The following is an 18,172-nucleotide window of genomic DNA, read 5'->3' as shown; positions in this document are numbered from 1 at the left end:
AGCCCGTAAGAAAGTCGCAGAAATGCATTTTTTCTTCAAATCCACCCCATTCTGAATTTTTTTCCTGCTTCCCAGTACATTATATAGAATAATTAATGGCAGCATCATGAAGAAAAATTTGTCCCGCAAAAATTAAGACCTCATATGGCTCTGGGAGCGGAGAAATAAAAAAGTTATGGGGTTTAGAAGGAGTTGAGTCAAAAACGAAAAACGAAAATCAAAAAAATGCCATCGGCGGGAAGGGGTTAAAAAGAAATATTGAAAAAAAAAAAAAAAAAATTATAATCCCCGAGTACATACATGGCGTAGTAGTTACTAACCTCTAATTAATAATCCTGGTAGCAAATGATACCCCTGACTCTCCTACTGCTCCCCCATTATCCCCTTATGAGCACATTACATCTATACGTTTATACATGCACATACCTTGAAGGACTGGACGAAGGTCCACAGTAGGATACGGATCGTGTAGCCTTGCCGCAGAAGTTTAATGAGACGGGCAGCTCGGAACAAGCGGAGAAAACTGAGGTTGATAAAGTTGTCCTGTAACGTGAAAAGGGGGGAGGGAAAGCGGAGAGCCAGTAAGTACAGGAGTGTGCGCTGCCATCACCTCTCCACCACCGAAATAAATAAATAAAATTATTATTTGGAGAAACGTAGCTGCAAATGGTGGTAGCGGGAGATGTCTCAAAACTACCATCCCCGGGCAACCAGATCACGGCCATTTTTTTTTCTTTTTACAGAGAGCAGCAACTTGATTGGTTATTTGCTCCTTATAAAAGTAGTCTGTTTACACTCCCGAATAACCCCCATGCCCTCCAGCAATAGAGAATAGGTAAGTTCCAGGTGGAGACTGGTCAGTCAGAAGAGTGGAAGCCAACAAAGAATAAACCAAAAAATATTCAGAGTTCAATAATTTTATTTATTTGTTTCTTATTTTTGCTTTTTGCATTTGATACCAGTGAATGTTATATTAATACTTGGGGCCCGACTACAGTCAGGAGAAAGGGTGCAGAGTGAGGAGACACCGCGGGCCTCGGGTGTGAAAACTAATGCAAACTGGAGAGGAGGGGTAGGTGTTGCCCACAGCAACTGATCAGAATCCACCTATGATTTTAATTTTTTTTTTTGCATAGGTTTTGACCGAAACAATAGATTTGATTGGCTACTGTGGGCAACGCCTCCACTATTTGTCCACATTACTTTTCATACTCAAGGACCAGAGGGAGCCCTCGAGACTCCTTCATCCCAACCAGCATAGGTTTACTTAATAGTATTGTGTTTTCCATTGGAGAAACAAGAATCAAACCAAATGCACTGTATTTGGAAACAAGCAGCCACTGTACGTTAGGAGTGTTTGGCACATGCAGCGCTTGGGCTCCTCCACTCCTCACACCAAAATCTGTACTAAAGTGGTCAATAAAGTGGGGAGAGGGGTGCACGTTATTGGTTATGAGTCTCCTACACTCAGACATGGAACGGATCCCCAGTACACAGGGCCACATGTATAAAAAGTAGTGTCCGCAAAACGCGGAGGTGTTGACCGTAGTAACCAATCAGCATTCAGATATCGGTTTTCCCGTAGCTTAGACAATTGCTTAATAGTGATCTGATTGGTTCCTACTGACAACTCGTCCCATTTTGCATGCACCATTTTTTTATTTTTCATTTTTATACATGGAGCCCATCTAGCCTAGAGTTATTACCAGCTGGACATCAAAAGCACATTCTCCCTGGCAAAAGATGTCAGATACTGTAAGAAACATTAAAGCATTTCCAAGCGATCCTCTCTCTCATTAACATTTCTGCTTACATGGCAAGGGATCCGTTGTATGTAATTCCCAAATTAAAACAGGTGCTTCTGGGGTTCCAGTAGACACAATTTGCCAACTTGTACACACAGTGGAGGTAACCATTAGCTATCTATTAACAATGGTTGTAAAAACAAATAGAACTATTGTGTATAACCCGTTGTGTCATGATAAACCTTCCAGAGTATTTGCTAATTTGCTGTTCCCTCCATGTTACTAGGGAAGTTCCGTCTTTAGAAACTAATAGACTCAAGACAGGAGCACAGTGACTTAGGGAGGTGGAGTGGCTGGGCTCTTTGCATGGCTACACACAGCTATGCACCCTGTCTGTACACTGCTCGGATGTACCGCATGCATCTAACACTTTATTCCTGTATACATGTGCAGCCTTCAGATATTGTGTTATGCCAGCCTGATGAAGGGGCCTTTTTAGTAGTCCCGAAAGCTCGCAATATGTCATCATTTTTAGTTAGCCATTAAAAAAGGTATCAATTACTGAAGATTCCTCGAAAATATTTTTTTATATTTCATATCCACTGGCTAACACGGTACAAAGATCATAATGGGGACTAATATTTATAAGAGGAAACTATTTAGAAGGGAGGACTATTAATAATTAGGGGGACTATTATTTATAAGGAGGGACAATTACTGATAAGGGATTATTATAAGCAAGGAATCTCAGCCACCCCCTTAAATAATAGTCCCTGCTTATAAATAATGGCCGCCTTATAAATATTATTATTAGCTATGAACAGGACATATTGTTTTTAAGGGGGGACTATACAATATAGCAACATATATTGTATGGGGCCAGTCAGCAGGAATTATACTATGTGGGGGCCATGTTAATTTGGGTGGGTCAGGTATGTTTAAGTGGTGGTGATGGGGTGGGTATAACTGTGTGTAACCCAATGCTAAAGTGAACTGTGTGGCTAATCTTATTATATTTGGGCCTTGTGATGTATGTACTCATCAGAGATTGTAGTATACGTATACAGAATATGATCACCAGCTGCAGATATTACACAATGGCGGCCAATCCATTATATGACACATGTGGGAGAATGTTCTGGCTGTGTAGTCTCCATTTTGACCATTTCCTCAGGTACCCCAGAAGCTTCCTTGTATTTAACCGGGACAATGCATCATGCACAGCAATAGGCAAAGCCAAAACCCTTAGCAGGACCAAGGGGTCATGCAGTCTTGTCCAACTAATCGAACTTTAGGGTGAAACAGCGCTGAGAGGAGGAGGACAGAAGAGTCTGGAGGGTGGAAAGAAATAGAATGAGAAGAGCAGTAGAAATGGACCTCATGTCCTGTACATTAGTCATAGGTGAGAGGCTATCAATGGTGTTTTATGGTGTGTCATATGAATATATCACAACGGTGGAAGGAGCTATAAGGGGATCTTAGATGTGGAAGAAGTGGCATCACTGTATGTAATGGCAGCAAGTATAGTGAGGTGTACGGAAGCAGTGAGGTCACTGTATGTATGGGAAGTAAGCAGTGATGTCACTGTATGTATGGGCAGGAGGCATAGTGAGGTGTAGAGGTGGAAACAGTGATGTCACCATAAGTATGGACAACAGGTATAGTGTTATCTTAATGTGTAAGCAGTGATGTCACTGTATGTATAGGCAGTAAGCAATGATGTCACTGTATGTATAGGCAGTAAGCAATGATGTCACTGTATGTATGGGCAGTAAGCAATGATGTCACTGTATGTATGGGCAGAAAGCAGTGATGTCACTATATATGGATAGTAAGCAGTGATGTCACTGTATGTATAGGCAGTAAGCAATGATGTCACTGTATGTATGGACAGTAAGCAATGATGTCACTGTATGTATGGGCAGAAAGCAGTGATGTCACTATATATGGATAGTAAGCAATGATGTCACTGTATGTATGGGCAGTAAGCAATGATGTCACTGTATGTATGGGCAGTAAGTAATGATGTCACTGTATGTATGGGCAATAAGCAGTGATGTCACTGTATGTATACACAGCAGGTGTAGTGAGATGTGGATGTGTAAGCAGTGATGTCACTGTATGTATGGGCAGTAAGCAGTGATGTCACTGTATGTATGGGCAGTAAGCAGTGATGTCACTGTATGTATGGGCAGTAAGCAGTGATGTCACTGTATGTATGGGCAGTAAGCAGTGATGTCACTGTATGTATACACAGCAGGTGTAGTGAGATGTGGATGTGTAAGCAGTGATGTCACTATGTATTGGCAGTAAGTAGTAATGTCACTGTATGTATGGGCAGTAAGCAGTGATGTCACTGTATGTATTGGCAGTAAGCAGTGATGTCACTATGTATTGGCAGTAAGTAGTGATGTCACTGTATGTATGGGCAGTAAGCAGTGATGTCACTGTATGTATGGGCAGTAAGCAGTGATGTCACTGTATGTATGGGCAGTAAGCAGTGATGTCACTGTATATATGGACGGTAAGCAGTGATGTCACTGTATGTATGGGCAGTAAGCAGTGATGTCACTGTATGTATGGGCAGTAAGCAGTGATGTCACTGTATGTATACACAGCAGGTGTAGTGAGATGTGGATGTGTAAGCAGTGATGTCACTGTATGGATGGGCAGTAAGCAGTGATGTCACTGTATATATGGACGGTAAGCAGTGATGTCACTGTATGTATGGGCAGTAAGCAGTGATGTCACTGTATGTATGGGCAGTAAGCAGTGATGTCACTGTATATATGGACGGTAAGCAGTGATGTCACTGTATGTATGGGCAGTAAGCAGTGATGTCATTGTATATATGGACGGTAAGCAGTGATGTCACTGTATGTATGGGCAGTAAGCAGTGATGTCACTGTATGTATGGGCAGTAAGCAGTGATGTCACTGTATATATGGACGGTAAGCAGTGATGTCACTGTATATATGGGCAGTAAGCAGTGATGTCATTGTATATATGGACGGTAAGCAGTGATGTCTCTGTATGTATAGGCAGTAAGCAGTGATGTCATTGTATATATGGGCAGTAAGCAGTGATGTCACTGTATGTATGGGCAGTAAGCAGTGATGTCACTGTATGTATGGACGGTAAGCAGTGAAGTCACTGTATGTATGGGCAGTAAGCAGTGATGTCACTGTATGTATACACAGCAGGTGTAGTGAGATGTATATGTGTAAGCAGTGATGTCACTGTATGTATGGGCAGTAATCAGTGATGTCACCGTATGTATAGGCAGTAAGCAGTGATGTCACTGTATGTATACACAGCAGGTTTAGTGAGATGTATATGTGTAAGCAGTGATGTCAGGTGTGATCACTTGTAGATGTGGAAGCAGCAGTGTTACTGTACACAGACAGCAGGTGAAAATATAACTTGAAACAGAGTTCCTGGTATAAGGCAGAGAGGGTTTCACGCAAAAGATCAGGAGAACATAGCAAGATTTCGATAGACATGTCAGGAGTGAGGGATGGGGTGAGTCTGAGTGCACAACCTCTGACATGCAGCAGGTAATGTTTATGCATTAGGTTATAAATTACAAACCAACCGGGTTCTGCGATGCAGTTGTAGATGGAGGAGATTGCAGCAGGAATTTGTGCGTGGGGTTGGGGTTAGGGTTATATTAGGTATGGGGGGAGGTGGGGTGTAGTTGGCATGAAGACACAGACCAGTTTCATGGATGGACACATGAGATTCATAGTGCATTTTGGATGAGATTTTTTTTTGCCGGGGGCCAATATATCAGAGGGATAGAGAGAGACATGAAAAAGACAAGACAGAAATACACTGATCATTATAGTAGAGAGGGAGCCCCACAGGGCACTACTCCACCCACTCCGAGCACAGTACTACTGGCACAGGCCAATACACCATTCACCCACAGCACAGTACTACTGGCACAGGCCAATACACCACTCACCCACAGCACAGTACTACTGGAACAGATCAATACACCACTCACCCACAGCACAGTACTACTGGCACAGGCCAATACACCACTCACCCACAGCACAGTACTACTGGCACAGGCCAATACACCACTCGCCCACAGCACAGTACTACTGGCACAGGCCAATACACCACTCATCTACAGCACAGTCCTACTGGCACAGACCAATACACCACTCACCCACAGCACAGTACTACTGGCACAGGCCAATACACCACTCATCTACAGCACAGTACTACTGGCACAGGCCAATACACCACTCATCTACAGCACAGTACTACTGGCACAGGCCAATACACCACTCATCTACAACACAGTACTACTGGCACAGGCCAATACACCACTCATCTACAACACAGTACTACTGGCACAGGCCAATACACCACTCACCCACAGCACAGTACTACTGGCACAGGCCAATACACCACTCACCCACAGCACAGTACTACTGGCACAGGCCAATACACCACTCATCTACAGCACAGTACTACTGACACAGGCCAATACACCACTCATCTACAGCACAGTACTACTGGCACAGACCAATACACCACTCATCTACAGCACAGTACTACTGGCACAGACCAATACACCACTCACCCACACCACAGTACTACTGGCACAGGCCAATACACCACTCATCTACAGCACAGTACTACTGGCACAAGCCAATACACCACTCAACCACAGCACAGTACTACTGGCACAGACCAATACACCACTCATCTACAGCACAGTACTACTGGCACAGGCCAATACACCACTCACCCACAGCACAGTACTACTGGCACAGGCCAATACACCACTCATCTACAACACAGTACTACTGGCACAGACCAATACACCACTCATCTACAGCACAGTACTACTGGCACAGGCCAATACACCACTCACCTACAGCACAGTACTACTGGCACAGACCAATACACCACTCATCTACAGCACAGTACTACTGGCACAGGCCAATACACCACTCACCCACAGCACAGTACTACTGGCACAGGCCAATACACCACTCATCTACAGCACAGTACTACTGGCACAGGCCAATACACCACTCACCCACAGCACAGTACTACTGGCACAGACCAATACACCACTCATCTACAGCACAGTACTACTGGCACAGGCCAATACACCACTCACCCACAGCACAGTACTACTGGCACAGACCAATACACCACTCATCTACAGCACAGTACTACTGGCACAGGCCAATACACCACTCACCCACAGCACAGTACTACTGGCACAGGCCAATACACCACTCACCTACAGCACAGTACTACTGGCACAGGCCAATACACCACTCGCCCACAGCACAGTACTACTGGCACAGACCAATACACCACTCATCTACAGCACAGTACTACTGGCACAGACCAATACACCACTCACCCACACCACAGTACTACTGGCACAGGCCAATACACCACTCACCCATAGCACAGTACTACTGGCACAGCCCAATACACCACTCATCTACAGCACAGTATTACTGGCACAGGCCAATAGACCACTCACCCATAGCACAGTACTACTGGCACAGACCAATACACCACTCACCCACAGCACAGTACTACTGGCACAGGCCAATACACCACTCATCTACAGCACAGTACTACTGGCACAGGCCAATACACCACTCATCTACAGCACAGTATTACTGGTACAGGCCAATACACCACTCATCTACAGCACAGTACTACTGGTACAGGCCAATACACCACTCATCTACAGCACAGTACTACTGGCACAGGCCAATACACCACTCATCTACAGCACAGTCCTACTGGCACAGACCAATACACCACTCACCCACAGCACAGTACTACTGGCACAGGCCAATACACCACTCATCTACAGCACAGTACTACTGGCACAGACCAATACACCACTCATCTACAGCACAGTACTACTGGCACAGGCCAATACACCACTCATCTACAACACAGTACTACTGGCACAGGCCAATACACCACTCACCCACAGCACAGTACTACTGGCACAGGCCAATACACCACTCATCTACAGCACAGTCCTACTGGCAAAGACCAATACACCACTCATCTACAGCACAGTCCTACTGGCACAGGCCAATACACCACTCACCCATAGCACAGTACTACTGGCACAGGCCAATACACCACTCATCTACAGCACAGTACTACTGGCACAGACCAATACACCACTCATCTACAGCACAGTACTACTGGCACAGACCAATACACCACTCACCCACAGCACAGTCCTACTGGCACAGACCAATACACCACTCATCTACAGCACAGTACTACTGGCACAGGCCAATACACCACTCATCTACAGCACAGTACTACTGGCACAGACCAATACACCACTCACCCACAGCACAGTACTACTGGCACAGGCCAATACACCACTCACCCACAGCACAGTACTACTGGCACAGACCAATACACCACTCAACCACAGCACAGTACTACTGGCACAGGCCAATACACCACTCATCTACAGCACAGTACTACTGGCACAGACCAATACACCACTCATCTACAGCACAGTCCTACTGGCACAGACCAATACACCACTCATCTACAGCACAGTACTACTTGCACAGGCCAATACACCACTCATCTACAGCACAGTCTTACTGGCACAGGCCAATACACCACTCACCCATAGCACAGTACTACTGGCACAGGCCAATACACCACTCATCTACAGCACAGTCCTACTGGCACAGACCAATACACCACTCATCTACAGCACAGTCCTACTGGCACAGGCCAATACACCACTCACCCATAGCACAGTACTACTGGCACAGGCCAATACACTACTCATCTACAGCACAGTACTACTGGCACAGACCAATACACCACTCATCTACAGCACAGTACTACTGGCACAGACCAATACACCACTCACCCACAGCACAGTACTACTGGCACAGGCCAATACACCACTCACCCACAACACAGTACTACTGGCACAGGCCAATACACCACTCATCTACAGCACAGTACTACTGGCACAGGCCAATACACCACTCATCTACAGCACAGTCCTACTGGCACAGACCAATACACCACTCATCTACAGCACAGTACTACTGGCACAGGCCAATACACCACTCATCTACAGCACAGTACTACTGGCACAGACCAATACACCACGCACCCACAGCACAGTACTACTGGCACAGGCCAATACACCACTCACCCACAGCACAGTACTACTGGCACAGACCAATACACCACTCAACCACAGCACAGTACTACTGGCACAGGCCAATACACCACTCATCTACAGCACAGTACTACTGGCACAGGCCAATACACCACTCATCTACAGCACAGTACTACTGGCACAAGCCAATACACCACTCACCCACACCACAGTACTACTGGCACAGGCCAATACACCACTCACCCATAGCACAGTACTACTGGCACAGCCCAATACACCACTCATCTACAGCACAGTATTACTGGCACAGGCCAATAGACCACTCACCCATAGCACAGTACTACTGGCACAGACCAATACACCACTCACCCACAGCACAGTACTACTGGCACAGGCCAATACACCACTCATCTACAGCACAGTACTACTGGCACAGGCCAATACACCACTCATCTACAGCACAGTATTACTGGTACAGGCCAATACACCACTCATCTACAGCACAGTACTACTGGTACAGGCCAATACACCACTCATCTACAGCACAGTACTACTGGCACAGGCCAATACACCACTCATCTACAGCACAGTCCTACTGGCACAGACCAATACACCACTCACCCACAGCACAGTACTACTGGCACAGGCCAATACACCACTCATCTACAGCACAGTACTACTGGCACAGACCAATACACCACTCATCTACAGCACAGTACTACTGGCACAGGCCAATACACCACTCATCTACAACACAGTACTACTGGCACAGGCCAATACACCACTCACCCACAGCACAGTACTACTGGCACAGGCCAATACACCACTCATCTACAGCACAGTCCTACTGGCAAAGACCAATACACCACTCATCTACAGCACAGTCCTACTGGCACAGGCCAATACACCACTCACCCATAGCACAGTACTACTGGCACAGGCCAATACACCACTCATCTACAGCACAGTACTACTGGCACAGACCAATACACCACTCATCTACAGCACAGTACTACTGGCACAGACCAATACACCACTCACCCACAGCACAGTCCTACTGGCACAGACCAATACACCACTCATCTACAGCACAGTACTACTGGCACAGGCCAATACACCACTCATCTACAGCACAGTACTACTGGCACAGACCAATACACCACTCACCCACAGCACAGTACTACTGGCACAGGCCAATACACCACTCACCCACAGCACAGTACTACTGGCACAGACCAATACACCACTCAACCACAGCACAGTACTACTGGCACAGGCCAATACACCACTCATCTACAGCACAGTACTACTGGCACAGACCAATACACCACTCATCTACAGCACAGTCCTACTGGCACAGACCAATACACCACTCATCTACAGCACAGTACTACTTGCACAGGCCAATACACCACTCATCTACAGCACAGTCTTACTGGCACAGGCCAATACACCACTCACCCATAGCACAGTACTACTGGCACAGGCCAATACACCACTCATCTACAGCACAGTCCTACTGGCACAGACCAATACACCACTCATCTACAGCACAGTCCTACTGGCACAGGCCAATACACCACTCACCCATAGCACAGTACTACTGGCACAGGCCAATACACTACTCATCTACAGCACAGTACTACTGGCACAGACCAATACACCACTCATCTACAGCACAGTACTACTGGCACAGACCAATACACCACTCACCCACAGCACAGTACTACTGGCACAGGCCAATACACCACTCACCCACAACACAGTACTACTGGCACAGGCCAATACACCACTCATCTACAGCACAGTACTACTGGCACAGGCCAATACACCACTCATCTACAGCACAGTCCTACTGGCACAGACCAATACACCACTCATCTACAGCACAGTACTACTGGCACAGGCCAATACACCACTCATCTACAGCACAGTACTACTGGCACAGACCAATACACCACGCACCCACAGCACAGTACTACTGGCACAGGCCAATACACCACTCACCCACAGCACAGTACTACTGGCACAGACCAATACACCACTCAACCACAGCACAGTACTACTGGCACAGGCCAATACACCACTCATCTACAGCACAGTACTACTGGCACAGGCCAATACACCACTCATCTACAGCACAGTACTACTGGCACAAGCCAATACACCACTCAACCACAGCACAGTACTACTGGCACAGACCAATACACCACTCATCTACAGCACAGTACTACTGGCACAGGCCAATACACCACTCACCCACAGCACAGTACTACTGGCACAGGCCAAAACACCACTCATCTACAACACAGTACTACTGGCACAGGCCAATACACCACTCACCTACAGCACAGTACTACTGGCACAGGCCAATACACCACTCGCCCACAGCACAGTACTACTGGCACAGACCAATACACCACTCACCCACAGCACAGTACTACTGGCACAGCCCAATACACCACTCATCTACAGCACAGTACTACTGGCACAGGCCAATACACCACTCACCCACAGCACAGTACTACTGGCACAGGCCAATACACCACTCATCTACAGCACAGTACTACTGGTACAGGACAATACACCACTCATCTACAGCACAGTACTACTGGTACAGGCCAATACACCACTCATCTACAGCACAGTCCTACTGGCACAGACCAATACACCACTCATCTACAGCACAGTACTACTGGCACAGACCAATACCACTCACTCACAGCACAGTACTACTGGTACAGGCCAATACAACACTCATCTACAGCACAGTACTACTGGCACAGACCAATACACCACTCATCTACAGCACAGTACTACTGGCACAGGCCAATACACCACTCACCCACAGCACAGTACTACTGGCACAGGCCAATACACCACTCATCTACAGAACAGTACTACTGGCACAGACCAATACACCACTCATCTACAGCACAGTCCTACTGGCACAGGCCAATACACCACTCACCCATAGCACAGTCCTACTGGCACAGACCAATACACCACTCATCTACAGCACAGTCCTACTGGCACAGGCCAATACACCACTCACCCATAGCACAGTACTACTGGCACAGGCCAATACACCACTCATCTACAGCACAGTACTACTGGCACAGACCAATACACCACTCATCTACAGCACAGTACTACTGGCACAGACCAATACACCACTCACCCACAGCACAGTACTACTGGCACAGGCCAATACACCACTCACCCACAACACAGTACTACTGGCACAGGCCAATACACCACTCATCTACAGCACAGTACTACTGGCACAGGCCAATACACCACTCATCTACAGCACAGTACTACTGGCACAGACCAATACACCACTCATCTACAGCACAGTCCTACTGGCACAGACCAATACACCACTCATCTACAGCACAGTACTACTGGCACAGGCCAATACACCACTCATCTACAGCACAGTACTACTGGCACAGACCAATACACCACTCACCCACAGCACAGTACTACTGGCACAGGCCAATACACCACTCACCCACAGCACAGTACTACTGGCACAGACCAATACACCACTCAACCACAGCACAGTACTACTGGCACAGACCAATACACCACTCACCCACAGCACAGTACTACTGGCACAGACCAATACACCACTCACCCACAGCACAGTACTACTGGCACAGGCCAATACACCACTCACCCACAGCACAGTACTACTGGCACAGGCCAATACACCACTCATCTACAGCACAGTACTACTGGCACAGGCCAATACACCACTCATCTACAGCACAGTACTACTGGCACAGGCCAATACACCACTCACCCACAGCACAGTACTACTGGCACAGGCCAATACACCACTCACCCACAGCACAGTACTACTGGCACAGACCAATACACCACTCAACCACAGCACAGTACTACTGGCACAGGCCAATACACCACTCACCCACAGCACAGTACTACTGGCACAGGCCAATACACCACTCATCTACAGCACAGTACTACTGGCACAGGCCAATACACCACTCATCTACAGCACAGTACTACTGGCACAGGCCAATACACCACTCACCCACAGCACAGTACTACTGGCACAGGCCAATACACCACTCACCCACACCACAGTACTACTGGCACAGTCCAAATACACCACTCACCCACACCACAGTACTACTGGCACAGTCCAAATACACCACTCACCCACAGCACAGTACTACTGGCACAGGCCAATACACCACTCATCTACAGCACAGTACTACTGGCACAGGCCAATACACCACTCACCCACAGCACAGTACTACTGGCACAGGCCAATACACCACTCACCCACACCACAGTACTACTGGCACAGTCCAAATACACCACTCACCCACACCACAGTACTACTGGCACAGTCCAAATACACCACTCACCCACAGCACAGTACTACTGGCACAGGCCAATACACCACTCATCTACAGCACAGTACTACTGGCACAGCCCAATACACCACTCACCCACAGCACAGTACTACTGGCACAGACCAATACACCACTCATCTACAGCACAGTACTACTGGCACAGGCCAATACACCACTCATCTACAGCACAGTACTACTGGCACAGGCCAACACACCACTCATCTACAGCACAGTCCTACTGGCACAGGCCAATACACCACTCACCCACAGCACAGTACTACTGGCACAGGCCAATACACCACTGACCCACAGCACAGTACTACTGGCACAGGCCAATACACCACTCATCTACAGCACAGTACTACTGGCACAGGCCAATACACCACTCATCTACAGCACAGTACTGCTGGCACAGACCAATACACCACTCATCTACAGCACAGTCCTACTGGCACAGACCAATACACCACTCATCTACAGCACAGTACTACTGGCACAGACCAATACACCACTCATCTACAGCACAGTACTACTGGCACAGGCCAATACACCACTCATCTACAGCACAGTCCTACTGGCACAGGCCAATACACCACTCACCCACAGCACAGTACTACTGGCACAGGCCAATACACCACTCACCCACAGCACAGTACTACTGGCACAGCCCAATACACCACTCACCCACAGCACAGTACTACTGGCACAGGCCAACACACCACTCATCTACAGCACAGTCCTACTGGCACAGGCCAATACACCACTCACCCACAGCACAGTACTACTGGCACAGCCCAATACACCACTCACCCACAGCACAGTACTACTGGCACAGGCCAATACACCACTCACCCACACCACAGTACTACTGGCACAGTCCAAATACACCACTCACCCACACCACAGTACTACTGGCACAGTCCAAATACACCACTCACCCACAGCACAGTACTACTGGCACAGGCCAATACACCACTCATCTACAGCACAGTACTACTGGTACAGCCCAATACACCACTCACCCACAGCACAGTACTACTGGCACAGACCAATACACCACTCATCTACAGCACAGTACTACTGGCACAGGCCAATACACCACTCATCTACAGCACAGAACTACTGGCACAGGCCAACACACCACTCATCTACAGCACAGTCCTACTGGCACAGGCCAATACACCACTCACCCACAGCACAGTACTACTGGCACAGGCCAATACACCACTCACCCACAGCACAGTACTACTGGCACAGGCCAATACACCACTCATCTACAGCACAGTACTACTGGCACAGGCCAATACACCACTCATCTACAGCACAGTACTACTGGCACAGACCAATACACCACTCATCTACAGCACAGTCCTACTGGCACAGACCAATACACCACTCATCTACAGCACAGTACTACTGGCAAAGACCAATACACCACTCACCCACAGCACAGTACTACTGGCACAGCCCAATACACCACTCACCCACAGCACAGTACTACTGGCACAGACCAATACACCACTCATCTACAGCACAGTACTACTGGCACAGCCCAATACACCACTCACCCACAGCACAGTACTACTGGCACAGACCAATACACCACTCATCTACAGCACAGTACTACTGGCACAGCCCAATACACCACTCACCCACAGCACAGTACTACTGGCACAGACCAATACACCACTCAACCACAGCACAGTACTACTGGCACAGGCCAATACACCACTCACCCACAGCACAGTACTACTGGCACAGGCCAATACACTACTTATCTACAGCACAGTACTACTGGCACAGGCCAATACACCACTCATCTACAGCACAGTACTACTGGCACAGGCCAATACACCACTCATCTACAGCACAGTACTACTGGCACAGGCCAATACACCACTCATCTACAGCACAGTACTACTGGCACAGGCCAATACACCACTCATCTACAGCACAGTACTACTGGCACAGCCCAATACACCACTCACCCACAGCACAGTACTACTGGCACAGGCCAATACACCACTCACCCACACCACAGTACTACTGGCACAGGCCAATACACCACTCATCTACAGCACAGTACTACTGGCACAGGCCAATACACCACTCATCTACTGCACAGTACTACTGGCACAGGCCAATACACCACTCACCCACAGCACAGTACTACTGGCACAGACCAATACACCACTCAACCACAGCACAGTACTACTGGCACAGGCCAATACACCACTCACCCACAGCACAGTACTACTGGCACAGGCCAATACACCACTCACCCACAGCACAGTACTACTGGCACAGGCCAATACACCACTCATCTACAGCACAGTACTACTGGCACAGACCAATACACCACTCATCTACAGCACAGTCCTACTGGCACAGACCAATACACCACTCATGTACAGCACAGTACTACTGGCACAGGCCAATACACCACTCATCTACAGCACAGTCCTACTGGCACAGGCCAATACACCACTCATCTACAGCACAGTACTACTGGCACAGGCCAATACACCACTCACCCACAGCACAGTACTACTGGCACAGGCCAATACACCACTCATCTACAGCACAGTCCTACTGGCACAGGCCAATACACCACTCATCTACAGCACAGTACTACTGGCACAGACCAATACACCACTCACCTACAGCACAGTCCTACTGGCACAGGCCAATACACCACTCATCTACAGCACAGTCCTACTGGCACAGGCCAATACACCACTCATCTACAGCACAGTACTACTGGCACAGACCAATACACCACTCATCTACAGCACAGTACTACTGGTACAGGCCAATACACCACTCATCTACAGCACAGTCCTACTGGCACAGGCCAATACACCACTCATCTACAGCACAGTCCTACTGGCACAGGCCAATACACCACTCATCTACAGCACAGTACTACTGGCACAGGCCAATACACCACTCACCCACAGCACAGTACTACTGGCACAGGCCAATACACCACTCACCCACAGCACAGTACTACTGGCACAGGCCAATACACCACTCACCCACAGCACAGTACTACTGGCACAGGCCAATACACCACTCACCCACAGCACAGTACTACTGGCACAGGCCAATACACCACTCACCCACAGCACAGTACTACTGGCACAGGCCAATACACCACTCATCTACAGCACAGTACTACTGGCACAGACCAATACACCACTAAAATCACAGTACTACAGATCGGACACTATACCGTCCACTTCAAGCATGGTACTACTGACAAAGGACACTACACCACACTGAGGACTCTACTACTGACACATGGCGATATATTATACACTGTGGACACTGTACTACTGACATCGAGCACTGCACCACCCACTCAGAGCACTGTACTACTGACACAGGGCACTGCACCACTCACTCAGAGCACTGTACTACTGACACAGGGCACTGCACCACTCACTCAGAGCACTGTACTACTGACACAGGGCACTGCACCACTCACTTAGAGCACTGTACTACTGACATAGGGCACTGCACCACTCACTTAGAGCACTGTACTACTGACATAGGGCACTGCACCACTCACTTAGAGCACTGTACTACTGACATAGGGCACTGCACCACTCACTTAGAGCACTGTACTACTGACATAGGGCACTGCACCACTCACTCAGAGCACTGTACTACTGACACTTCACAGGTAAGTATACCATTTAGAATGGTGTATCAACCACTATTCTATAGAGACTAGTGGGATTATAGGTATGCCAATGACTATATCCTAATAAAAGATTGTGAAGAGGAAGGTAGTAGTAAAATAACTGTAAGAAATATTGTATAGCAGACCATTCTATTCTAGCTTTTCTAATGCAGGGTATAGGGAAAAGTTGTGAACTGATTGGTCTATAGTGACAAAACTTTTTATTCTGTATTAATCCAGGTCACATTGGGATTGGATAGTCATTTGGAGCATGTATCTCTATAGTGCATTTACACCATGGCAATGGAAGTACACTAGTAAATACTTGTCAAAATGGATGTGCCACTTCTACTGCTAACCACGAGGCTCCTATATTTTGTGTAATTCCTAAAAAATATGTGTTTAACTCTGTGTTTTGCTGGGGCCCCTCATGACGATATAACCAAGAAGGTCAGGTTATAGCGGCCTCATCCTATCCAATCACACAAACCATTATAAGCCTGCACCACTCTCACTACTGTGCTTGTGTACACGTTCCATCTGTGAAGCTCTGCATAGAGACACTCGGGGGTGCAGAGAGAACACCTCTGTGTCATTCATGGGAACTTACCGAGAATTCTGTAACTACGATATCTGTAATGCTTCCAAGAACTGTCACAAAGTCAAAGACGTTCCAAGCATCGCGGAAATAGTTCTACACCAAAGAGAAAGCACAAAGACTAGAATATGTGGGAGCTGTATAAGAAATGAAAACATCAAATGAAAAATATTTGTGTCGAAAACTCACCAGAGCCCCAAAAGCCATGATCTTCAGGATACACTCCAGAGAGAACAGAGATGTGAAGACGATATTAAAGGTTTTCAGAACTTGTTCATATGTGTTGGAATATCCATGAAACTAGGAGAGAAGTATAACGTTAGAATTCCCAAATGTATGTCTAAGACAAGTATAAAGGCTCAAAGAGCTGACGCCTGTAAGGACCAGGTCTAATCAATGGAAATCTGTTCTTGGTCAGAATCTTTTACCTACGGCATCATGAAGAGCCAGGCCCCGGCACACCCCATGTTTGTATCAGCCAAAGATAGCGGCAGGCACCGGTGGAATTCAGCCCTTTTTACGTACTGTATAATATACGGCCCCTGGAAGATTATATGTAAACTAGCGCCGATCCTTCAAGGG

The 18,172-nt window shown here is 47.6% G+C and overlaps 1 protein-coding gene across 1 annotated transcript in view; it reads right to left on the bottom strand.

Annotated features, from left to right (window-relative positions):
* The window catches only part of CACNA1A (calcium voltage-gated channel subunit alpha1 A), a 232,868-nt gene that overhangs the window by 63,955 nt on the left and 150,741 nt on the right, over positions 1-18,172 (bottom strand). The window contains exons 30-32 of the mRNA XM_075272510.1: positions 17,780-17,890; positions 17,603-17,686; positions 427-543 (exon numbers count right to left, since the gene is read on the bottom strand). Of these exons, the coding sequence (XP_075128611.1) occupies positions 427-543; positions 17,603-17,686; positions 17,780-17,890 (312 nt within the window). The remainder of the gene's footprint in view (positions 1-426; positions 544-17,602; positions 17,687-17,779; positions 17,891-18,172) is intronic.

This window comes from Leptodactylus fuscus, chromosome 5 (assembly GCF_031893055.1).
Source record: "Leptodactylus fuscus isolate aLepFus1 chromosome 5, aLepFus1.hap2, whole genome shotgun sequence".
NCBI lineage: Eukaryota > Metazoa > Chordata > Amphibia > Anura > Leptodactylidae > Leptodactylus > Leptodactylus fuscus.
This window is presented reverse-complemented; position numbering and strand designations above follow the sequence as displayed.